Source organism: Zootoca vivipara, chromosome 1 (assembly GCF_965207765.1).
Source record: "Zootoca vivipara chromosome 1, rZooViv2.hap1.1, whole genome shotgun sequence".
Lineage (NCBI taxonomy): Eukaryota > Metazoa > Chordata > Lepidosauria > Squamata > Lacertidae > Zootoca > Zootoca vivipara.
Window position 1 is genome coordinate 26,978,592 of NC_142582.1, and position 25,247 is coordinate 27,003,838.

General features: G+C 41.3%; 1 protein-coding gene across 4 annotated transcripts in view; it reads left to right on the forward strand.

The window, feature by feature from the left end:
- COBLL1 (cordon-bleu WH2 repeat protein like 1) overlaps positions 1-24,925 on the forward strand; it is an 85,520-nt gene extending 60,595 nt beyond the window's left edge. For 3 of the 4 annotated variants that reach the window (XM_088660966.1, XM_088660977.1, XM_088660988.1), the window contains 13 exons: positions 221-422; positions 1,512-1,740; positions 3,743-3,781; positions 5,165-5,262; positions 6,343-6,582; positions 11,134-11,284; positions 11,718-11,792; positions 12,891-13,049; positions 14,269-14,509; positions 15,877-15,962; positions 16,731-18,280; positions 18,479-18,658; positions 22,895-24,925. In XM_088660966.1, the coding sequence (XP_088517092.1) occupies positions 221-422; positions 1,512-1,740; positions 3,743-3,781; positions 5,165-5,262; positions 6,343-6,582; positions 11,134-11,284; positions 11,718-11,792; positions 12,891-13,049; positions 14,269-14,509; positions 15,877-15,962; positions 16,731-18,280; positions 18,479-18,658; positions 22,895-22,984 (3,340 nt within the window). In that variant the 3' untranslated portion in view covers positions 22,985-24,925. The remainder of the gene's footprint in view (positions 1-220; positions 423-1,511; positions 1,741-3,742; positions 3,782-5,164; positions 5,263-6,342; positions 6,583-11,133; positions 11,285-11,717; positions 11,793-12,890; positions 13,050-14,268; positions 14,510-15,876; positions 15,963-16,730; positions 18,281-18,478; positions 18,659-22,894) is intronic. The other variant, XM_035132712.3, reaches the window with a different exon arrangement.
- The last annotated feature ends 322 nt before the right edge of the window (positions 24,926-25,247 follow it).

Sequence of the window (25,247 nt, forward strand, 5' to 3'; positions counted from 1 at the left end):
GGTCTGCAAGGGGGCAGGGTGGGGCGGGCTGACACTCGCAATGACCTGGATCGCATCCCCCATGCAAATGGGGAGCTGCCTGTACATAATTGTCTTCTGGTCTGCAAGCAAGGCAAGAGTGTCCTCAAGAGCCAGACCTCCACCACAACCAAGTCTTTCTTAATGACCTTTGGGAAATTATATAATAACAATTTATAGTCATATTAACATTTTATTCCAGCAAACCAATGATGGACTTACTGGTATACCTTTGTGCACAATACCGTTTGAATCCTGCCAGCCATACCATAGACCTGATGACAGTCGAGAAAAAGCAGATCAAATTTAAACCAAATACACCCATTGGGATGATTGAAGTCGACAAAGTGATTTTAAAGCCAAAACAGATGGATAAAAAGAAGCCTACTCCTGTCATCCCAGAGGTGAGATATTTTTCAGAAACTTTTTCCACCTCCTAAATACTTTTCATTTAAATTCCAAAGCTTTTGGAGGGGATAGCATCATTCAGAATTTGTTCATAAAATTGCATATGAAAGTCACTGGAAACTAATCTATATTTGTCTTTGGTAGTGCATACCTTGTGACTGCTCTGGGTTCAGAGATGAATTGCTGAGTGGTTAGTTCTGGTTGCCTAGGGAGGCAGATAGGTTTTCATTCTATGGGTTTCTACCTGCTGTGATCTGCTTTAAGGAGGGGTGTGCATGGGTTTTGCCTTAAGCAAGTGTGAAAAGTCCTTTCTCTTATTCTCAGTTCTGTGGCTCTCATTCCCTGTAAGTTCTATGAAGAAGAATGAAGAGCAGAGAAAGTGTTGACAACCAAGGGCAAGACATCACTAGCACATGAGCCATGAGAGCCAGTGTGGTGTAGTGGTTAAGAGCGGTAGACTCGTAATCTGTGGAACCGGGTTCGTGTCTCCGCTCCTCCACATGCAGCTGCTGGGTGACCTTGGGCTAGTCACACTTCATTGAAGTCTCTCAGCCCCACCCACCTCACAGAGTGTTTGTTGTGGGGGAGGAGGGGAAAGGAGAATGTTAGCTGCTTTGAGACTCCTTCAGGTAGTGATAAAGCGGGATATCAAATCCAAAACTACTACTCCTCCTCCTCCTCCTCCTCCTCCTCCTCCTCCTCCTCCTCCTCCTCCTCCTCCTCCTCCTCCTCTTCTTCTTCTTCTTCTTCTTCTTCTTCTTCTTCTTCTTCTTCTTCTTCTTCTTCTTCTTCTTCTTCTTCTTCTTCTTCTTCTTCTTCAATTCATGAGTTCAAATCCTTGTTCATATCCTCTTCCAAGTCTTGAATCTTAATGGTGGGGGCCTAAGCCAAATCTTCATTTCACACTGAGAAGAGCTGGAAGAATATGGGGTATAAATTAGAATTCTGTAGCATCCCCCCCCCGAAATGTTTTGTGAAAGTTATTAGTAGCAATGAACTCAGTGCACTTGATGGGTTGAGTGTCTTTCAGAAAGCAAAAGACTATAATTTTAAAAATCGGTTTTTAAAAAATTCCCTTGTTTCAGCAAACTGTGAGAGTCATTGTAAACTACAAGAAGACACAGAAGACTATTGTCAGAGTTAATCCTCACGCACCACTGCAAGATATCATGCAAATCATCTGCAGCAAATGTGACTTCGACCCTTTACACACTCTGTTACTGAAGACTTACCAATCTCAGGAAACTCTTGACTTGACCAAATCCCTAAATGAGCTTGGGCTCAGAGAATTATATGCTATGGATGTCAGCAGAGGTGAGATTTTACAAACTGGTCTTTTTACCAAAGCTGTTCCTGAAAGTCATGCTGCAAATATCTTCAGAAGCAGTACAACCTGCATGCACTCACTAACTTGTTCTGCATTCATTCAGTCTGCATCAATGTGAGAAACCGATGACTTGGTACCTTGTTTTATTGGTTTAAAAATATGTCGGCCGCAAGGATGAATTGGCTCAGTCGGAGCAACCTGGCCAAGGAAGAGATTGTCAACTCTTTTTTCTCCTTGCACTGTTTTCTCAATCAGAATTGCCCACCCAGAGTTGCTACTGCTGCTCATAGGGTGAAGAGCCAACTAATTCTACTTTTGTCCCCAGAAGTCTCAATGACTTCTACAGGGGCTGTGCTGAAAATAAGGAGGAGGAAACTGACAGCCAATGTTACATCCTAAATTGGTTGAAAGGCAGGGAAGTAGGGGCTGGCTGTGGGTGGGTTGAAGTAGTTGGGACAATGCCCCATTCATCCCAATGGACAAACTTCCATTGCTACTTGTCCTGAAGTGGGGAGTGGGGTGCACCAATTTTGGGTTGTTCAGATAAATAGGTTGACAGATAAACGGGTTTTGTTCCTCCACTCTGGACACACCACATGTACAGAAACTGGGTAGGTCTGCTCAATATATGGGTGTGTCACTTTTTGTGTTTTTGTTTTGGTTAAGTATTCTGGGCTGCTTAGATCAGGGATTTTTGAGTCCCTTATTGAACATTCAATAAAATTCAAACAGAAGTTACTGAAGTCTTTCATCATGGAAGCTATTAATTTGAGGGGTAAGCACCCATTTTCATTTTGTTTACTGCCCTTGGACAAGGGAGACGTTTAATTTATCTTGTTAAGTTTGTACTTTTAAAGTTCTTTTGATCATGGTGTGAGTTCTAGACTAGTTTATTGGATAATTCTAGATGGAGCCAAATACACACCGAAATAAGAGCTTACATTAATTTACCTTCAGACAGCATAAACAAGTTAGCAGTTAGAGATGATGTATCCATTTCCAAAACAAAGTGTTCATTATAATCTTAGTTATATAGATTGCCCTCTTCATTCCATTGTCACATACTGCTGTTCAATTTTTTTAAAGTGCAATAGATTTTTTTTTAAAAAAATAAGTTAATAAACCAAATGTTAGAAGCCCATTTTTTATTAATATTATGTAGCTATCTTCATAATACCAGTGTAGTTTTTAAAAATAACTTTCTAGTCTCAGTTTTGAGTCCATGTTTGAAATTTAAAAAATGACAAAATTGCAGCTGAATTCCATTGTCCAAATACTGACATACTTAGAAATGAATGGTACCGTACTTTGTTCTTTAAAACTGAATGTTTGTTTTACTAATAACAATTGTTAATTGCTGTACTTTTACAGCTGAGGAGGAAACAGCAAAAAACAGCTCTCAAAAGCATGGTTTTGTTATATCCTGCAAGAGATTTGTGTGTGGTAGAAACTTTTAGGAGAGGCATTTTATACAGTAACAAGCAAATATTAAATTTACAAATACAATGCGCCAGCGTCTGAAGTGGTGGTTAATATCACCTGCATGTTCCTTGCTTTTCTACTTAGAATTCTAGCCTTTATTCTTAAAAAGTTTATAGCTAATCAGCCCTTCGTTTCATGATTTATTTCCTATGAAGCATTTGGGTCTGACAATTTGGTCTGGTCGTATGCCAACGGATACCACTATTTTTAGAGGGATAGATTTGAATTTTATTCGTTTTTAATACTTCCAAATTAGAGACTTCCAAATTTAGAGGTGCCTCTGGGGGCAGAACCAGGTGCCTTCTTTGCCCAGTTGGCCATCCTTGCTTAAATTACAATGTTTTCTTTCTTTCCGGGTGAAATTTGATAGAAGGGGATCACTTCACACACTTCTGCATTTTGAGAACTTGCTTTTGGTTCCTTTGCTTGAGACTGATGAAGGAGTTATTTGGGAAGCATTGTCACTATAATTAAGTTTTCATCTTCCTCTCCTCTCCATCTCTCTAGTCACACCGACTGCTGAATTCAGCTTTTCATCTTTACAGGGTGAGTTTGTACATACCTCAGAGCGAATGATGTAGCATTCTTAAACACAGGCATTCCCAGTTAAACAAGTATTAGGACAAACAAGTATCTTCTAATATGAATGAGATTTGTCTGAATTATTGTTAGAAGAGTAAACAACACAGATTTTGGTATGGCATGCAAGTTCTCCTAACTTAGAATAGTCATACTTCCTGAATAGCACCAGAGGAGTTTTTTAAAAAATAAATAAAGGGGGATTAAAATGAGTTATTTCTTTTGTCGTGAATGGCAGCATTGCAAAGGTCTTCATTCTCAAGAAACAGAAAATTGCACTCTTTCCTATTTTCTGACCAGTACGACCACTTAGGAATGGCTACAGAGGAAGAGGAGGCACCCACTTTTTTCTGGAGGCCAGGAAAGGAGTCTAGTTTGATTGAGATGGACTAGAGTTGGCCTGTGGGTTTGCCATCTTTGAATTACAGCATGGCCTGTCTTATGCAAGTTAACATTATATAGTATTTCTTGAACCATTTGTTTCGATTTGGTAGAATTTATCTATATTACATTCACTTGGGCTTATCTGCAAAACCTCTAAAGATGCATGTGACAAACTTCTGGAAACACTTAAAAGCTTATCCACTACCATATTTGGATGGAAAAGAAATTTTCCTCAACTAGATTACTAATTACTTTGTTTATTAAAATATTTATGGTTTGCTTTCCTGCTCACAGGCACCTGAGGTGACTTGCAACTTTTTTTAAAAAATAAAGCAAACTCCAAAACTAAATAATATTGCAAACAAAAAAAAATCAATTTTAAGAATTGTTTTGTTTTCAGTCAGGGTTGTGGGGTTTTGCATTACTGTGGTACCTCAACTTATGAATGACTCAACCTACGAATGTTTCGAGTTCCATCCGCCATTTTGGATGCGGTTTAGATAGGATTTTTTCGACTTACGGATTTTTTTAAAAAAATTCCCCCATTGACTTCGGCTTACGAATTTTTCGACTTATGAAGGTCCATTCGGAACGGATTAAATTCGTAAGTCGAGGTACCACTGTATTACAGTACTTTTGTCTTTTTAATTGCTTGGGGAAGATATCGGTATGTAGATTGCATCTTACTTTTGGTATAGATAAAATGAATTTTCTTTTAAAAAAGAAAATACTACTAAAATCAGACTAAATGTGCTTTGCAGCTTTTATGTTTTTTACCTTGCATAATGAAATGTTTTCCAATACTGCAGTTATGATCATTGAAAGGGAAGCATGTAAAGGAGAGAACATAGTATTCTATAAATTATGTTCTTTTTGAAAGAAATATTTTGTAAACTAAATAGAGATGCAGGAAAGAAAAGAAACAGTCTAGAAATGATGGGATCAGGTAATGTATTTTATTTTTAGACTCTTGCCAAAACTCGCAAAATTCAGATATTTTGAAGGAAAAAGAAAATAAAGGATTCTTCAGCTTTTTTCAGAGAAGCAAGAAGAAACGAGAACAGGTAAGACAACCTAGGTTACAAATATTAATGTATGGTAGAAATCCCCTACAATTGACTCCACTACAGTTCACTCTTGATCCAGATAGTTGCTAGCAGAAGGCAGACTCCAACATCTTTTCTCCCTTCTTGAAATTATTTGGACTGCCCATTAAAATGTGTTGTTAAACTGGCTGCCCCATGACTTTTCAGTTTCTGCCATGAAGCTGTGTGCCCTCTTTTTCCGGATTGATCATATTTCACTTAATACATTTCATGAGGTTTTTTTGGTTCCAGGAGGTATTTCCTTAGATGATTGAACAGTGCAATCATAGATATGCCTACTCAGAAATAAGTGTCATTGTTTTAAATGGCACTTACTACCGAGTACGTGTTTTTAGGATTGCAGCCTAAAGAGAATGTCGTCTGCACGGCCTAAAGGCCCTATTCTCACTTCGATCTGCTTCATCCTTAGATACTTTTAGGTTACAGTTGTGGAGGCTTGACATTCTCCCTGAATAAAGAAAACTGTACAGTGGTACCTCGCAAGACGAATGCCCTGCAAGACGATTTTTTCGCAAGACGAATGCGTCTTGCGATCTGATGGTGACTCGCAAGACGAATTCCTTTTGTGAAAAATTCGTCTTGCGAATCGCGGTTTCCCATAGGAATGCATTGAAATTTAAGTAATGCGTTCCTATGGGCAAAAATAATAATAATTCAATGCATTCCTATGGGAAACTGCGATTTGCAAGATGAATTTTTCGCAAAACAAATTGACTCGTGAAACGAATTAAATTCGTATTGCGAGGCACCACTGTATTCTCAAGGCTGGCTGATGACTGAGTGGCAACAACCCACAGACAGACACACACACACACACACACACACACACACACACACACCATTCAAATGGTACCTGTACTCCGATTACTGTAGTAACCCTAGGATCTTCCCTCAGAGAAACAACTTCTGTGCTGGTAATGGTAAATTTGATTTAAGTCCTATAATGAAGGTTGAGAACCCCTGGCTTAGAGAAGTACGTTGGCTAAAATCTATTCAGATTATTTTTTAATTGTTGACCTCTTTTCCCCTTCTCAAAAGACCGCCAGCGCTCCTGCAACTCCATTAATGAATAAGCCAAGACCAACCTTTGGCATGAGAGCTAATACAATCTCCAAGCAGTATGACTCAAATACCCTTCCCTCTGAAATGCCGAAGAAGCGACGAGCCCCCTTGCCTCCAATGCCTGCTTCCCAAAGTGTGCCCCAGGATCTTGCACAAACCCAGGGCAGACCTATGACATGCGTGGTGAAATCCAGCAGTGTGGATGAAACTGATAAGGTTGGTTCTCAAAAGTCTCATCCTTCCTTTAAATCTTTGCTGTGAGAATAATATCAGAGCAACTTCTGTTTAGCTACGGAACAGATAAGCAAGAACATTTATTGCTTCATACATTCTGAATAAATTGTAGCGGACCACAATTTGGGGCCTAATTTATTGGTTGTCTCTGGAATCGCCGTGGCCTCAAAACCAGTTTCCTTTGTGGTCACATTCCATGTCACATCACATGTAAAAAGAGGGACGTGGGTGGCGCTGTGGTCTAAACCACTGAGCCTCTTGGTCGGCGGTTCAAATGCCCGCAACGGGGTGAGCTCCCGTTGCTCTGTCCAAGCTCCTGCCAACCTAGCAGTTTGAAAGCACACCAGTGCAAGTAGATAAAAACTGTGGCGGAAAGGTAAATGGCATTTCCGTGCACTCTGGTTTCCATCACAGTTTTCTGTTGCTCCAGAAGCGGTTTAGTCATGCTGGCCACATGACCCGGAAAGCTGTTTGTGAAAAACGCCGGCTCTCTCAGCCTGAAAGCGAGTTGAGCGCCGTACCCAATTGTTGCCTTAACCGTCCAGGGGTCGTTTACCTTTTTACCCACCAGCTTGAACACTTTGCCAGTATGACAAGAGATTGCTTGGGAAAGCAGTTGCTGCACTGGGAAAGTGTAAATTAAACCTAACTCGCCCATGCTTTGAAACAGGTTGAATTGAAATAGGTGGGATGTCTGTCTACACTCTGCTTAGGGAGGGGCATGTTACATTAAGTGAAAAGGCTAGTTGGTTATTATCAAAGGGTCCTTTTAAAGTTGAGTTTGGAAATTAAAATTAATCTTTTGCTGGAAGTCCGACATTGTTCAATAATACTAAATCCTGCTATTGAGATAATTTGAAGCAAGTTTAAGCATCAGTGCTTTTAAGTGCAGCCACTCGTTCTAATTTTTTTAAAAAAACTTTTGGGGGGAAAAAGCTTCTTTTAAAACATGTTAATAACAAATTGGAATTGGAACCCTCCGTTCTCTACTGAACTGATAGTCTTTAAACTTGCATTAAATATGGGGAAATTATGATTTGCATTAACATATTCAGTAACTGGAGAAGGATTTGACATTTTATGTCACTACCAAATTGCCTTTCTTAGCCCTTTATTTTAAAAATGCAGTTAAATCTGTTACTGAGAAAAGGTTTCCTTAACAGTTCAAATCTTTGTGTTATGATGAACAAGTTAGAGCTTTAAGGAAATTTAAATTTTACTTCCTGAAAGAACATGGATGTTCAAAACTCATGCTTTTATCTTAATAAAATTGCCTGCTTGTGTAATAATGCATTTTAATGAAGTTATGAAGCAGGCTGCCAGGTCAAATCTATCTATAAATCCCAATATGTGCTGAACTTATTCTAGCACAGTTTTGGGGAAAATTAATGCAGTGGGTAATATCTTGGTAAAGCACAGATTGTCAGTTGTGAATTCCAATTAAAGTTCAAAGCTAAATGTGGCAGTGTAAATTGGAGCACTGCATATTTGTGTTTCAGACATGACTTTGAATCGAGAATGAAAGCCATCGTTTCTAATACGCTAGGCTATGAGCATGCTAGGAAGATGAAGAACAGAACAGGCCCAAGAGATGAGTTGTATGCAAGGCCCTTCAGTTAATATTGTTTTTACTCAAATCAAGAATAACACAGAAATTTATTTTCTGTTAAGTAGTAGCCACCAGAGTGTGCTGTTCAACAGAGGTTTGGGATTTTGTATCTTGTTGAGAAGATCCGCATTCTGAGAAAAGTTACTGGTCCAAATATAATGTGCTCCAAATACAAATTAAGAAGACGGAGTCTTTTTTTCTCTTCTTTTCAGTGTATAAATGTCTGAAGTTTGTCAAATTTGGGCCCAAGTAAAAAACAACAACCACACAGCAGCAACAGCAACAAAAGTAAAAATTCAGAGCATAGAAGCCTATTGAGATTAGTCATGCTAGAGCAGTTTCCATTTTTCTCCCTACTTTGTAGAACAGGGAAACAAACCATAGAATGGCTGGCTTAGCGTTGCACATGAACCAACATGCATGGTTTGTTTCTCTTCAGTGTTACATGCGATTTTGGTTTTAGTTTTTTGAGAGGCATCACCTTGGAAGATAGCATACCTGAAACAATTACAGTTGTACCTCAGAAGTCGAACGGAATCTGTTCCGGAAGTCTGTTCGATTTCCAGAACATCCGGGAACCAAGGCGCGGCTTCCGATTAGCTGCAGGAAGCGCCTACAGCCAATCGGAAGCTGTGACGGACATTCGAGTTCCAAAGAACATTCACAAACCAGAACACTCACTTCCAGGTTTGCGGCGTTCGGGAGCCAAAATGTTTGACTCGCAAGCCGTTTGACTTCCGTTGTACAACTGTATTAGACAGCAGAAGCATGGAAAGTGCACTCCATGGGTGCAAGTTAGGACCCAGGACAATAACCTCCTGCTTTTTAAAAGGTTTCCCCATAAATCTCATTGCAGCCATAAATTACTGTTTTGTATTTCTTGTGCACTGGTTTTGAAACTTCTTGCTAGCCTTTCTTTTCTTTTTTTCTAATCCACTATCAATAATGTTATTTTAGGGCACAGATGAGGAACCTTTTCGGGGGGGGGCAAGGAGCCACATTCCTTTGTGGACCACCTTCCGGGGTGGGGGTTGGTGGGAAATGCCTGTAATGGTCAGAGCCAGAGGCAAAGTTGGTGAAGCAACTGAATGACTTCTACCTTTGTACAATATTCCAGCTACACACAAGCCAGAAGCTTTTAAACGCCAACCCACACCTCCAGGCAAGAAAGAGTTGTAACACAAATTTCAGGCAGACAGGAGGAATTCAGGAGCAAATTGTGATTTGGAAAATGCCCATGCTGCTGTGAGCTAGAAAGGCCTTTTGAATGTAGTTTCTTTTTTTTAAGAAAAAGCTAGTATAAAGAAGTATTTCTAGTTGTTGCAACAAACCATTGTGGTGGCAGAGGCATTTTCCTTGCCAACTTAGACCGGAGTGGCTGGCTGTTCCTTGGCTCTTTCTTGGGACAAGGGTGATCAAGAGGAAAGAGGAGGGTGGTAGCACTACAGGGATCCAGGGGGATCCAGTGGCTGGTGGGGGAACTGGTTTTCGGGGAGCCCTTTGGGATTTTGCTGAGGGCTTCCTGAAGTCTGGCAGTAGCCCTGCCTACATCCCTGTTGTTTGGAATGAAGCCTTTTCACAAAGTTTTGACAGCGCACTAACAATCTGTTGTTAGATAGGAGAAAGCGAACAAAACGTCTCTTGCTGCATTGCCTTTATAGCAGATAACTGAAGCGCCCTTATCCAAACTGAACAATTTGCTCAATTCTGATAAAAGTGCGGCTGTTTATCCATGCCAGAATGGTAATATCAGACAACAGCAAGAAAAAACCCCCAGCCAAAAACAAACACTGACTCTACTGTGTCATTTATTGCAGTCTTAACTGTTTTTAAATGGAAAATATAAGACTTCAGTTACCTTCTTAGTTTCTCCAACGTTCTGGACTGGGCAGTAGCAGAAAATAAAAATAAATAAAAGTTGCTTTGTAACATTCAGGGCTGCTGACATTTTGAGTGTTTGTTCTAAATTTCGGAGCCACAAAGAATCTTAGCGCAAGCCTTGGTGCTTGTTTCCAAGTAACAAATGGGTGCAGCTCTCACAAAGAGCAAATGAGGGGGTAACCATGCCTGAACTGTTCTTCTTCACATTGGAAAAAAGGGGAGAGAGATTTACATGTTTAAATGCTCATCTTATCAACCCACCTACCTATCTCACATAGAGGCAATTCAGAGAGAAAGGAAAAACTACTCTTCTCATTGACATGAGTTTTCTCTATGCAGGGACTATTATTATTATTTTTTGGATGGTGGGCGGTGATGGAGAATTCTGTCCAGGCAGAAGTTGTTTGCGAGAAGTTAAGTCTCCGATAACTGAATGTTTGGTTCATAAGGACACTTGCTGCATCACACTGGACACTGCTAACTCATTGGTATTGCAACAGGAGATTACTGGTTTTGTGGCATTTTCTTTTTCTGCTTCCTAAGAACATATTTTTTAAAGGAGCAATTTAATAATAATAATAATAATAATAATAATAATAATAATATAACAACAACAACTTACTACTTATATCCCACCCATCTGGCCGGGCCTCCCCAGCCACTCTGGGCGGCTTCCAACAGGATATTAAGAACACAATAAAACATCAAACATTAAAAATTTGCGTAAAGGCTCACCACATCTCACTCTCATAATGCTAAGGCTGCCTTCCCCAATAGAGTACCATGTGGTATACTGGACTGCCTTTCCCATAATCCCTGACCACTGGCTAGGGAAGGCTGTGCTAAACCATCGTTCAGCCACCAATTTTAGCTTTACATCTGAACTGGATTTCTGATTCACTTATGAGAAATGTTAAGCGTCTGTTATGGGGCTGCTGAATTGCTCATTCCATTCACATTTTTGCTTTTGCAAATTACTAATCTGTTTGCCGCATCGTTGATGTTTGTTTGTTTGTTTTTACTACCCACCCCCAATTCCCCAGGGACTTTCGGGAATAGGAATAGTGAGAACAGGTTCTCTTCAGCTCAGTGGCACATCTTCCGTCAATTCTTCTCTGAGGCGAGCAAAGCGCAAAGCCCCAACGCCACCTCCCAGAAAATTGCAAGGCCAAAGTGACAACAGCATTGAGACAGGTAATCTTTGCAACAAAAATTAGGTTAGGTTATATTATTTCTGAATTCACAGCTTAATCTTGAAGTGGTTTTGCTCTCTTGGGGAGTAATAGCGTCTAGGTTAAACACATAAGAGAGAGAGAGAGAGAGAGAGAGAGAGAGAGAGAGAGAGAGAGAGAGAGAGAGAGAGAGAGAGAGAGAGAGAGAGAAAGAAAGAAAGAGTCAGAGGACACTCACCATATAACGTGTTCAGGAAAGAAAAGTAGGAATGTCCCATAAGAGAAATATAAAACTGACAATTTTTAATGTCTGTTCATCATTGACAAAATGTATTCAGGTCATTTCCCCCACTCTATAAATTTTAGACCATGTCTATGTATATAATGTTTGTATTTAAAGTACGTTAGAATAGGAAATGTTTCCTCTACTATTCTTAACTGCATTAACATTTCAGGATCGGAGTCTGCAGAATCAATTCATGCAGAAGGCACCATCAAAGGAAGTTACTCAGAAGCACCATCTCCAACAGGTAATTTTTTCATGTGGCATTTAGTGAAAAACAGGCATAGGTCTAGCCACTAGCATGGCCCCAGAATCCCATTCCCATTGCCATTGCTGCTGCCGAGAGTCACTTGCCACACATACGGTTTATAAGAGACCCCAATGGGGGTTAAGAAAAACAGCTAATAACGGTTTTTGCTTCAGCAGTCTGCTGAAGGATCATTTCTTTGCAAACATTAACAGAAGTAACTAAGAACAGCTTTGCATGTAGCTCCCCCTACAGCCACATTTGGGCTGGATCTAGACACACTATGCATGTTTGAACTTGAGTTTAAAGCGTTGTCCATTTGAACAGGGAAAACAGGTAGAGAAAAACAGGACTCCACGCCGTCATCTGGTGGCACAATATTGTATGTGGCACATACAACGCATACAAACCGCTTTTTCTTTACCAGTTAACTGAGTCCCTAGTGTCTGCAATGCCTCCAGTTACTACTACTATTTAATACTGTTACTTCATTCTGCAGTAGGGAAGAAGGCTCATTCCCGGTCACCATGCTGGTGGTAATTCTGAGTAGTAAGATCAAAATATAGTCACAACTCAAGTTCAAACATGCATACAATCTAATATCGGTAGGGCTGTCATACAATTAAATAAACCGTAGTCAATTAAATAATTAAATGTGAATCTGTCTATGAATTTAAAAAAAAAATTGAAGGAAAAGGGATTCTTTTGTTTAGATGATTCATCACCTCTTGCAGAAGGCACGATTTTGGAAAAGGCATTGCTGCCCATGTGAAAGGGAGGGAGGTTTTGCCTCTTTCAAGATGCCGACTTCCTGTAGTTACTTTTGTATTAAAAGTGAATTGTGTTGTTCTTGTTGATGTTTTTTTTTAAAAAAAACCTCTTGATTACGTCTGTAATCAATCAACTTGTTTCAATTTGATTAATCGACTAAATGCTTCAGCCCTGTTAACACGGTGTAACGCAAGCTCCTTTAATGTAACTAACTTGCTAGGGCTGCAATTCTGCTGCATTTATTTTCCCTTCCTCATGTTTTCTTGTGTTTAGTGATCAGATTAATGCGAGCTCACTCATTGTATTGTTTCCTAACCTGCTTCTTAGGCAATGTAATTGATCTAACTGGGACCACAGTGTCAACAACAAATGCCTCGTGCAGCTTGGAGCCAACCAATCATGACATAAACAATACCCTGCAAGTCCCAGATGAAACTAATCTGGCTAATGCTGATAATCCCGATGAATCTGAAGTGTCTCTTAAATGTAGGTGGTGTTTTGCCTTTAGGAGTGGTTTATTTAGATTACGCGTGCAAAAGTTATCATTGTCGGGAAAGCAACCTTTTCTGGGGCAGCCTTCAGGAAACCTGGTGCATTCCCAGGTGTTTTGGATTCCAGTTCCCCCAGCAACCTCAGTGGTCAGGGATGGTGGGAGTTGTAATATGACAACATCTGGAGGACACCAGGTTGGAGGAGCCGGTTCTAGAGCAGCGGATGAGGAACCTGTGGGTGGCGCTCTGAGACTGCAGCTCCACCTGGGTTTTCCATTCAGTTTCATTTCAAGTGCCATGGGTAGGTGGCCACAACAATGGGCCCCCGATGGTACAATTCCATTTAACTCTTCTCTCACTGATGATTTCGGAGATTTATGTCAATTGCCTGCTTTCCAACTACCATGTTTAAAACGTAGCAGATCACCTTTATGCTCAGCTTGTTGGTTTATTAAGGGGGTTCAGAGGAAGCTGATTTCTCCCCAGAATTGTGATCAGGCTGTTAGGCAGCTTTCATAGTCTATGAAACCTATGCCATAATAAGTTTTGTTAGACTTTAAGGTGCCACGTGATTTGTTGTTGCTTTGCTGTAAGAGATTCATGCAAGCGGCCCCCACCCCCGGAATCTAAATAAATCTGAAATATTAAATGAAATAATAATACAAAGAGGACTGTTAATGCGTTGGGAGGCACCGCAGTTTAGTGTCAGAGGTAATGTTTTGCCCGCGGAAGGGACCATCGCTAGCATTGCCAGCTAGGGCTGGGAAAGAGTTCTGCCTGAACCCTGAAGTGTTGCGGCCAGTCAGTGTAGAGAATCAATGGGCTAGATAGGCCAACGAACTGACTCCTGGTATATAAGTCCCCTTCCTATGAGTTCATAATCTTCTGAATGTGGAGACATTATGGTAGCAATGTTTTCAAGTGGTTGCCAGTCTTTCTCTGCTCATACAAGCCCCCAAACACACCTTTGTACTTTTACTCCATAAGAGCAAAACCTACCACCCTGCCCTGCTGATCTATACTCACATTTATCAGAATTTTAAACTATTTGAGCCACAGGGACAAGCATCCCCCTCACCCCACACACCCCAAACTCCTTAAGTAAGCCTGCTTTGATATTCCATTTGGGATGGTATTTTTTTGTTTTTAACAATGCAATGTGATATATTTATCTTGGCTTATTATTGCTCTTTATGCTTTTCTTGGGAGCGCAGCCGACATAGGCTCCGAATATAGTCTAGAGGAGATAGATGAGAAGGAAGAAATACTTGAAGAAAGTGCAGGGGCTCCTCTCACTATGCCAGAGGCCCCCATCTCCTTCAGCACTCCTGAAATTCCACGGGGCGTTCAGAAAAACGAGACTGCTTCATTGGGTTCAGATCCTAGCATTGGGTGTGGCGATACTCTGCAAGACTCAAATGGAGAAGAAGTAGAAAATAAGACTGCACGGGAGAAGTGAGTGCATCAGGCTTCTTTCTGTAAATGGTGGTGGGCCCCCTTTATATCCTAGAAGGAGAGCAATTGATCGCTGAGCCTGTGTTTGTGATTGCAAGGGTGCCCTGCCCACTGTTATGGTATCTTTGTAAATCAATACTTTTATCTATGAGAAGGGGTTGAGAAAAGTGGTGCATTGGTGCTCTGAAGTACAAAGCAATGCACCCAGTGCTTATGCTAAGTTGCGTAGCAGCATTTCTTCTTTGAGTTACTTATGATTAAACAAGTGGTTCACCCTCTTGTTCTAGCGCCGAACAAAATAACTCCAAAAGAAAACTCCACTGTGACACCACTGCATAACTTGAACTGATAGACAGACTTGAACTTGTTCATTTCCATCACACTTGTGGCCTCAATCAAGATAGTGGGTTTTTAAACTCGCTACATGTGATAATTAACTTTGCCAGTGCCTTAATGTTTGTGTTTATCATCAATAGTGCTTTGTGAATGGTCACTAATATTTTTTTTACATAATTCAAATTATAACAGCCTGTGTGTGTGTGTGTGTGTGCATATATATATATATATATATATATATATATATATATATATATACACACACACACACACACACACACAAACACCTGCTAACTTAGGATAACACTTCATGCATCTGAAAGTGGACTCTAGCCCATGAACATTTATACTGAGACTTGGAAACTCAGTGCCCTTGTCTATATTTAATGCTATGGCAAACCATGGCTTAGCCCAGGGCTTGGCAGAAGCCGCCACCAAACCGAGCTGCCTGCCCAGTGAGTCCCCGTGCGCTGCGCTAAACCAGCACGGCGCAGGGATTCGCTTTCACGGCGCCGAAAATGGCGGCTGCGCAGACGCCAGAAGTCCCATCTGTGTAGAGTTGGAAATCGTGGGCGCGCGTGTTCATGCACACCTGCAATCCAGCCCACAGAGGGGGCTCTGCAGCAGTGAACCAGCCCAGGCAAGGTAAGCCTTGCCGACCCCTGGCTTAGCCCAAGCAATCAAATGTGTAGGCTCCAGGGAAAGAGGCTACACCCAATTTTTTTTCCTTCATGGTTTGTTTTGTTGAGTTAAGCCATGGTTTAGCTTATTGTGTCATCCAAACCTTGGCTCATGGTTTTAGCTTTCCCTACCAACCCACAGTCCGTGAACTATGGGATACCTTCGTTTTGGCTCATGGTTTGTCCAGAGTCCTTAACAACTGGTGTTGTTCAGAAGCAGTGGCTGTAATGCATGGGGTGGGGCCAGGATGTAATCACATGAGGAGAAGAATGCCTGAATAGAATTTGAGTGTTGTTCTCAATATGTTACTGATGCCAGTCTATCTATTGTTGTGGTGTGATGTTTTGCAGAGCTCAACATAGTCAAGTGTTCATTGCAAATATCACACTTGGCAGCGCTAAGCCACTTGGAGCATTGCAGCCAAATGCAAGCAATGGTGAGTAAATTTATATTGTTTGTGCAAGATGTATTTTCAGTTGCAGCAGAATCCTGGCAATGTTGTTGGTGTCTGTTCAAACATCCTGGGCGGTATCCGACTACAGTGTCCCATCAGCACAAAAGATTTCTGTTTGCACAATGGGAATTCTCCCTGGAGGTATGCTGGGGAGGCAGATATCCTTGCACTGAAGGAACATTCATGTAGTGTTACATTGGATGCAGCCCATTGTGTGAATGGCGAATGTGAAGGAGTCTTCCACAGTTTTTTCCCTAAGTGGTATTGATGGGTCCTTGCAGTTGCTCAGAGAAACCTGAATATGAAGCATACTATATTTGTAATACAGTGGTACTTTGCAAGACGAATGCCTCGCGCAGTGAAAACTCACAAGACGAAAGGGGTTTGCGATTTTTTTGGTGACTCAAAGGATGAATTTTTCTATGGCCATGCTTCGCAAGACAACCTTTTTTCAATTTTTTTTTGTTTTTGTTTCCTTGGTTTCCATCACGCTTCGCAAGACGAAATTTTCGCAATATGAAGCGACTCAGGGAATGAATTAATTTCATCTTGCGAGGCATCATTGTATTTTAAAAAAACTCTTGTGTCTGTCATATACTTATAGACTGCATAAACTATGTACCAAAAAGCTGTACTCTGAAAGTTTAGCTCCAGTTTAATACAAATTTGAAAGAAAAAGAGTGATTCATGATTCAAACAACTTGATCCTAATGCTAATTTCAAATTTTCGTTTGCCTTTTTTTTATAAAGGTCACAGTGATGCAAAATTTCTTTCTCCAACAGAAGAAAGTAATATTGATGCAAGAGAAAGTAACAAGCTTGAATCATATCAAAATGACATAACTGTAAATCAGGAATGCAGCCCTCAAGCATGTCTAGGGGTGCAAGATAAAAAATGGGATCAGTCCAGTGTGGAGACAGTAAAGACTCAGGATGTTGCAATTCAGGCAACCCCACCCAATGGTAATTTGGGTCAGACTGCACTAAGGGAGAGTACTGGTCCTCAAGGCGGCCAACTGGTCACACGCAAAGATTCAACTCACCTGCACAAATCAGCTCAGGAGAACCAACCCTCAGGGTTCCTCAGCAGGGTACATGAGACCGTAGGAACTATGACAGAGTTCAACCAACAAAGCGAACAGTCGGCACATGACCGAGCAAATTCTAACAACCACCAATATAACACAGTTGAAAAGGATAGTCCCATTTTACCACAGAACGTCATCAAAAGCCCTGCTAGTTCTCCTCCAAAAGGTTACCCACCTCACTGGCAAGACTCTAAACCTAAACCTAAACCTTCCAATGAGATTACAAGAGACTACATACCCAAAGTTGGAATGACTACCTATAAAATAGTGCCTCCAAAATCTCTGGAGATAGTGAAGAATTGGGAGTCGGACCCTGCGGAGGATCGTGAAGCAGCCCACTTGCACATGTCTCCCAAGGAGAATTCCCAGGAATTTGGTACGCAAACAGAAATGCTTAATAACTCCAAAAGCCTGAGCCCAACAGGACCTGTTTTTAGACATGAAGTTACGTTGCTAGGGAACGATTCGCTGCATAAAACATACAGTGTTGATAATGCCACAGTTCCTCTCCCTAATGCCGAAGGGAGGAAAATGGAAGTGGAGCATTACAGACCTGGTCCACAACATGTTGCAGCTCCATTTGTGCTAAGCACGGAAAAGAAAAGTCCGCCCCCACCGGTGCAAGAAAAACCAAGGATCTTAAGTCCTACAGGAAAACCAAGCAACTTCTATTTACAGATGCAAAAGAGGGCTTCTTCTCATTATGTAACGTCTGCAATTGCAAGAAGCAATTCCATTAGTAGCCCTACGCAAAACGAAGCTAAGAGTATGGAGCCAGAAAAAAAGTTGGCCTCGCCAGATCATACTTCTTTTCCATTTCCTAGAACAGTTACTGTTCCTTCTCAATTAGTAGAGGAAAAGACTGAAAACGGACACAGCGAGGAAAAGACAGAAGTCACCACTCCTCCTGTAACAATGCCCAAACCTCTGAATTCCCCCTGCTCCCAGCCTCCTCCCTTAAATCTGAAAACCCTGAGGACTTTCGTTTTGCCGCAGCCGTATTCCAGCTCCAGGCCGTCACCTTTTGCTCTTGCTGTATCTTCGGCAGTTAGGAGGTCGCAGTCGTTCAGTAAAACATGTGCCAGTGCACCCAGGCCACTGAAAGAGCAATTGTCCCTTGACCTTTCCTCATCGGTGTCCAACACGGAGATAAAGAACCATTCTCCTTTACAGAGCCCAACTGGACAGCTGCAACAGAATGTTGCAGAGAAGGTAAAAACCAACAATAACATTTGTCCTCAGCTTCCACGCAGTGCTTTCTTACATGCATATATCTTGGCATTTTGCAAAATAAAATACAGTAGAACTGTTCTGTCATTCACTAAAAGTGTGCATTGCATTGCGTGTTGCTATCTAAGGTAGCGTGAGCTTACTCGGGGCAATGGTTTTCTTTCTTTCTTCTCCCAACAGAAAAATAATTGTGCAACCCATGAGCAAAATAGGCAGGTGCCCTCTCTATCTGGCCACCCAACAACTGCCGTCTGTCAGAGAGGGATTGCTGCGACTCTCCAGCGCCCTGACCCGGAACAGATCCACCAGAGCTTGCTGGCTGCAATCCGCTCGGGAGAAGCTGCTGCCAAATTGAGAAGGGTGAGGTGGTTGGGTTTTTTGTTTTTTTCTCCTCTCCCCTTTCCTTTTTCTTCTCATCATTAAAATAAATAACAATGGATTTACAGTGCTTACTCTCAAAATCACCATAGCAATCGGTGCTGGCATTAATCTTTTGAAGGAATCTCACAAGTGTGCTTTCTGAATAGTGCCAATAGGGGAGATATAAGGACTGGTTGCAAAATGTTCTTGCTGGCTTTGAGTAAAGGAAAGAGTGCATACAGTTTTTCCCTTAAACATACATTTGGCATAAAGTGTATGGGGGTGATTCCCTCTGCTAAATCCTCCATTGAAACTGCTGTTAGGAAGAAGCTTTAAAGATCAAGGTCAAAAGGAACTTGCCTCTCCTACCTGTCTTCAGAATTTGAAAATTCCTTGCTAATGCTCTGCTTTCCTGTCTCAGATTTCAGAAAGGTATTTCAACAGTTAGGGGAAAGAAGGCATCCATATAGAGCTGGAAATTGAATATTCTGGGGTCTTTCTTTTTTAATGAGTGCTTTGTTTGGTTTGTGGCAAGAAGATGAACATTTTTTTCTATTCTGACAGTGCCCCGTCAATGATATTATCCTATTATGAATTGTCCATGACTAGAATATGGTCATGAGAGATGCCTTTTTAAAGCTCTCCAGCCCAAACTGCACGTATATAGTTAGGTATCTCCTTCCTTCTCTGCTTTTGTTATTCCTGTGCTATGCAAAATTTAATCCTACTTTGTCTCTCTCACTTGTCACGTCTGTGCCATCCCACATTTGTTTAATTAATGAATTTATAAATCGCTTCTCAGGAAGCATCATAAGGAGAGCAAGTACCAAAGAATGCAGACAGTCTTGACATAATCAAGTAGAAGTCGTTTTTTTCAGGTGTTTTAAGTTTCCCTGAAGTTATATTCTGTTTAAGAGAACTTTTTTCTTTCTTTCAAAGTAGCATGGTAATGACTGTGCTAACTCACTATCTTACAGTATGAAGAAGTGAAGCTGGGGTGAGAAAAGTGTGGTATCAAATTTATTTTTAAGCCTCTTGTGAAGATGAAGTCAGACAGTGTCTGTAAAAACGTTGCTTCAACTTTTAAATCAAGGCGTATTGCACAGGGAAAGAATTAAACACTTAAGTCAGCAGACCCAAAGCTACTGCATTCACTTGTGTGTGAAGAACAAGTGAAAGGACATTTAACTCCTATTTAAATGGCAAAGTTCGGCTAATGCTTTGTGCTGTTAAATTGGGTAAAAGGTCTGTCAGGTGCTCTCAGCATCCGCCAAGCATTCAAGAAACAAGGCAAAAATTGCCACTGCATTCAGCCAAGCATTTGCTTTAATAACTCGTTAGGGTACAGAGCCAAACTCTGTGGTCTTTTGTGCTGCAGTTTTATTCCTGCTGAATAAAGCTTGCAGTAATTGCTAACCAAATGGGTCAAATGAGGTTGGGGTTTGAAACTATTTCTCTCTCTCCAGAATATTTCCATCATATGACTGAACTCTCCCTGTTAGTTTCCCTTGGGCTCACACATCTTAAGGCATTACTTTCAGTTTAATAATCAAATGAATGCATAGGCCCATTGTATTGTCTTCAGCAGGCATCTGCAAACTTCAGGCTTGCTTGGAACTATTTAAAAAAAAAAAAACTAGAACCTGGAGATTACAGAACCAATTTGAGCCAATTGGAAAACAGTGGCTTGGTGAAGAACAAAGCCAGACGCAAAATGGTGGCTCAATGGGCAGAGCCCAGTTACCTGTGCCCCACCCCACCCCACGAAACATGCACTGGGATGGCAGTCATATACAATGACAAAAAAAATACATCTGAGTAACTTCTAACTTGTTTTTGTTTAGTCGTTTAGTCGTGTCCGACTCTTCGTGACCCCATGGACCATATCACGCCAGGCACTCCTGTCTTCCACTGCCTCCCGCAGTTTGGTCAAACTCATGTTTGTAGCTTCGAGAGCACTGTCCAACCATCTCGTCCTCTGTCGTCCCCTTCTCCTTGTGCCCTCAATCTTTCCCAACATCAGGGTCTTTTCCAGGGAGTCTTCTCTTCTCATGAGGTGGCCAAAGTATTGGAGCCTCAGCTTCAGGATCTGTCCTTCCAGTGAGCGCTTAGGGCTGATTTCCTTAAGAATGGATAGGTTTGATCTTCTTGCAGTCCATGGGACTCTCAAGAGTCTCCTCCAGCACCATAATTCAAAAGCATCAATTCTTCGGCGATCAGCCTTCATTATGGTCCAGCTCTCACTTCCATACATCACTACTGGGAAAACCATAGCTTTAACTATACGGACCTTTGTAGGCAAGGTAATGTCTCTGCTTTTTAAGATGCTGTCTAGGTTTGTCATTGCTTTTCTCCCAAGAAGCAGGCGTCTTTTAATTTCGTGACTGCTGTCACCACCTGCAGTGATCAAGGAGCCCAAGAAAGTAAAATCTCTCACTGCCTCCATTTCTTCCCCTTCTATTTGCCAGGAGGTGATGGGACCAATGGCCATGATCTTGGTTTTTTTGATGTTGAGCTTCAAACCATATTTTGCGCTCTCCTCTTTCACCCTCGTTAAAAGGTTCTTTAATTCCTCCTCACTTTCTGCCATCAAGGTTGTGTCATCTGCATATCTGAGGTTGTTGATATTTCTTCCGGCAGTCTTATTTCCGGCTTGGGATTCATCTAGTCCAGCCTTTCGCATGATGAATTCTGCATATAAGTTAAATAAGCAGGGAGACAATATACAACCTTGTCGTACTCCTTTCCCAATTTTGAACCAATCAGTTGTTCCATATCCAGTTCTAACTGTAGCTTCTTGTCCCACATAGAGATTTCTCAGGAGACAGATGAGGTGATCAGGCACTCCCATTTCTTTAAGAACTTGCCATAGTTTGCTGTGGTCGACACAGTCAAAGGCTTTTGCATAGTCAATGAAACAGAAGTAGACGTTTTTCTGGAACTCTCTAGCTTTCTCCATAATCCAGCGCATATTTGCTATTTGGTCTCTGGTTCCTCTGCCCCTTCGAAATCCAGCTTGCACTTCTGGGAGTTCTCGGTCTAGCCAGAGCCAAATCTACTGCAAGTCATCCAATGATCTGTCAGCGGGTCCAAATTAACCTTCCACCCAGCCCTAGTCTACAGTGCACAGTAAAATTAGTGATGTGGCAAGAAATAAATGTTCTCCAGATGAATAATCACTCGTGTGGTTTGGAAACATGGGTTTTATATATTTTTCATGTGGCTGAGTGCATATTGAACCCTATGTTTGATCAGACTGTTTCAACACAAGCTAGCTTTTACTTAGTGATGTTGAAAACCAGTTGAGCTTTAGCAGACAGGAGCGAGGCAAGTGTGTGGTGACATCATTAAAGTAATCAGCTTTGTGGGGAACATGAAACCACAAATTGGAGCAAGAATTAAAAGAGAAACAAGTAATAAATTTCTATTGCTTGGTGTCCAAACAGCCCCCTAAACAATCACAGCTCAGGCTTTACTCATTGGCTAAAAACACTGACAGGCATATATGCCGTATTTTCCGTGTATAAGATGCCCCCATGTATAAGACACCTATTTTTGGGGACTCCGATTTAAGAAAATGGGGTGACTTATATCCGTGTATAAAACGACCCTAGATTTTAAACATTATTTTAGAGTAAGAAAACCTAGTCTTGTACACAGAAAAGTGTAGTATATAGATGAAAGCTCAGTGTCTGAGTCTCTTTCCTAGGCTGGTCACCATATGAATCCTTACCACACAAACATACCACAATATTACATAAGCTTTGTGAAACCAAGCCACAGGGGTGTAACTCTTCAGTGGCTATCACTCTAGCTCAACAAAGGCAGGCCATGCATTTTTGTGGAACAACCATGCACCTCTCTTAAATTTCTGATGTGCCACAAAGATCCCTAGTAATATGGCAATTGGACCTAAGGCAGAGTAACATCTATTGATGTACCCAGATGGTGAATTGAGTTTCCCAGCATTTTGACACTTAAATTGGTGTAAGGTGCATCAGACCTTTCTGGAGAGGAGGGTGTAAGTAGGGTGTAAGTAGATCTGTTCATGTAGCTGCATTTTATCCCGCCCTTCCTAAGGAACTCTAATTGACTGATGCATAGGCTCAGTTTATTTCAGCTGGTCTACTCTCAGTGACAGCATTTGAAACAGTTGCAATTATAAATTAACTGGTGGGTGACTTCCATTTTGTACCAGGTCTTCCATCTACCTGATTACCTTATTTTCTCTCTCAGGTTGCGCCTCCGTCAAACACTGTTGCCATTAACGGAAGATCCAGTCTCAATTCCTCGGTGTCCGTAGAAGCAAGATACAACGATCACTAGGACTTCATACCAAATATTTTGCACTTTATCCACTACTGCATAAAACTACGGTTAATTGCATATTGCTGAGGACTGTGTGTAAATGCAAGGTTGCGTTGGTATATATTGTCAAGTGAAGCACAGAAACTTCATGGAAGTCCTGAAAGAGTTATTAGAATAGATATAATTTATAGCAATATTTTTTTTGCCCTTTTAAAGCTGAAACTGCTGCTTCAGAACGCATAACATGGCATAAAAGTTTTGTTCTTTTGCTGCTGTGATCGGATAACGTTGATTTCCACTTTAGCCTTAATTACTGATGTTTAGCAATTTGCTGTATGATGCTAATGTATGAAGCTCTTAACTGCCCAATAATAACGTTCACACATGTATGAATTTAAATGCATAGTTCTGACACCTGTTGCCTTGGATCATTTGTATTGGAAATTTATTGCTGTACTCTCTAGAAATGCAGTTGGGCTAGTTTCCTTTCCTTCTGCTAAAAATGCAGGACAAGATCCATCCAAAGTCATGCTGCTTCAGAATCCCATCGGTTGCTTAAGTTCCATGTTCAAATCAGTAGGGTTTAAAAGTGCTTAACTCTGGCTGGATCATGTCTTTGCAGGATAAGCATTATTGGTCTTTGTACATTTTCCAGTACCAAAGTGAAGAAATAAAATAGCAGGTGAGTTTTCTTATAAATACTAGCATTGTTACACGGTGTCATGCACACTAGAAAGTGCCTTAACTGCTGTAAGAATGCTGCAGTTGGCAGCACTGATGAAACCACAGTTGTTTTCCAAAGGCAACAACTTGGTCAGCATCCCAGGCCTCTATAGAAGAATCTGAGCAGCATGTCAAGAGCACTTTTAATCAACCCTTCCTCTAGGACAGGACAGGGAAACTGAGGCCAGATGTGGTTCGATTCCAGCTCCCTTCAGCCCCAGCCAGCATCGCCGATGGTCAGGGGTGGCGGGCGTTCCATCTGGAAGGCCACAGGTTCTCTGGCCCTGCTCTATGAGCTGAATCATTGAGGACAGATCTGCGCAATCTAAAATGTAACAGGTAGTAGGTATGAATAGGAACCAGTGTTTATTTTCTCACTACTGTGCTGACCTCTAGCATACCCCATGCTCCCAGCGTGCTGCAAGTGTGACAGCTGAGCAAAAATAGGGAGGGGGATGTGCTGGCCTGGGCCGGGACGCACAGTTTGGAATCTGCAGGTGAAGCATATGGGAAATTTTGTTAGCTGACATGCAGAGGTCTCTCGAGAGGTAATACAGCTCTGAAGCGCAGTGAGGACTCCAGAACTTTATTTGGCAGTTGATACAAATTTATGGGGGCTGTGGCTCAGGTACAGATTGGGGCATTCTCAAGGGCATTGGCATTGGCCCAGAGCTACCAAGTTTAATTTGAACTTATTTTGTATAGGAGTTGACTGCAGGAGTTCAGTTCACAGATATTCTTGTTCTCAGAAAAAAGCAGTATCTTATTTCACATTTGGGTAACTTTTAAAATATTTCTTTTAAGTTCAAAAAATTAAAGCTAGGGGATGCAAAACAAAACAAAGCCCAAATTCCTCTTTTAGTAAGTAGGAGAAGAGGTGGTGGTGATTTCTGCATTATAAAAGCTTCTTTAATGACACTTTAAACAACATAATGTCAGCGAAGTAGTTTTACAGTCGAATAAATTCTACAGTTGTGAAGTTTAAAAATTGCTACTGAAATAGACATGTTAGGTTCAGCAGCTATGTGCAAGACAGCAAAATGCTCAGCGGCGCTTCTTTTTCTGTTCATCTTTCCCTGTCCAATTAATGTTGCATTTGTGTGACAAGATCTGTTTGTGATCCTAGTTCTGATCAAGCAACTGAATTTGTAGATATATGCTGCAAATACTGGGATATTTTCTAAATAATTACGGTTTTGTTAAATAAAAGTAATTGTATTTAGTTTCATTCTTAAATGATTACGTTGAACGACTTATCATTTTAGAACATTCTTGTTATTCCCCCCACCCCAAAAAAATCAAGTAAGCTCCTACGCTTCCCCCCCTCCCCCCAAGTTGGTAACTAAAGGAATGGCTTTATTACATACCTGACCTTCGGTTGGCCCCATCACTGCTCGTTACTGGCAGTAGGTGGGATGGCAACGAGGTTGGTTTGATGCAAATGCACCAGCAGCAATGCTGTATTGCAGGCATAGGCAAACTCGGCCCTCCAGCTGTTTTGGGGCTACAATTCCCATCATCCCTGGCCACTGGTCCTGTTAGCTAGGGATGATGGGAG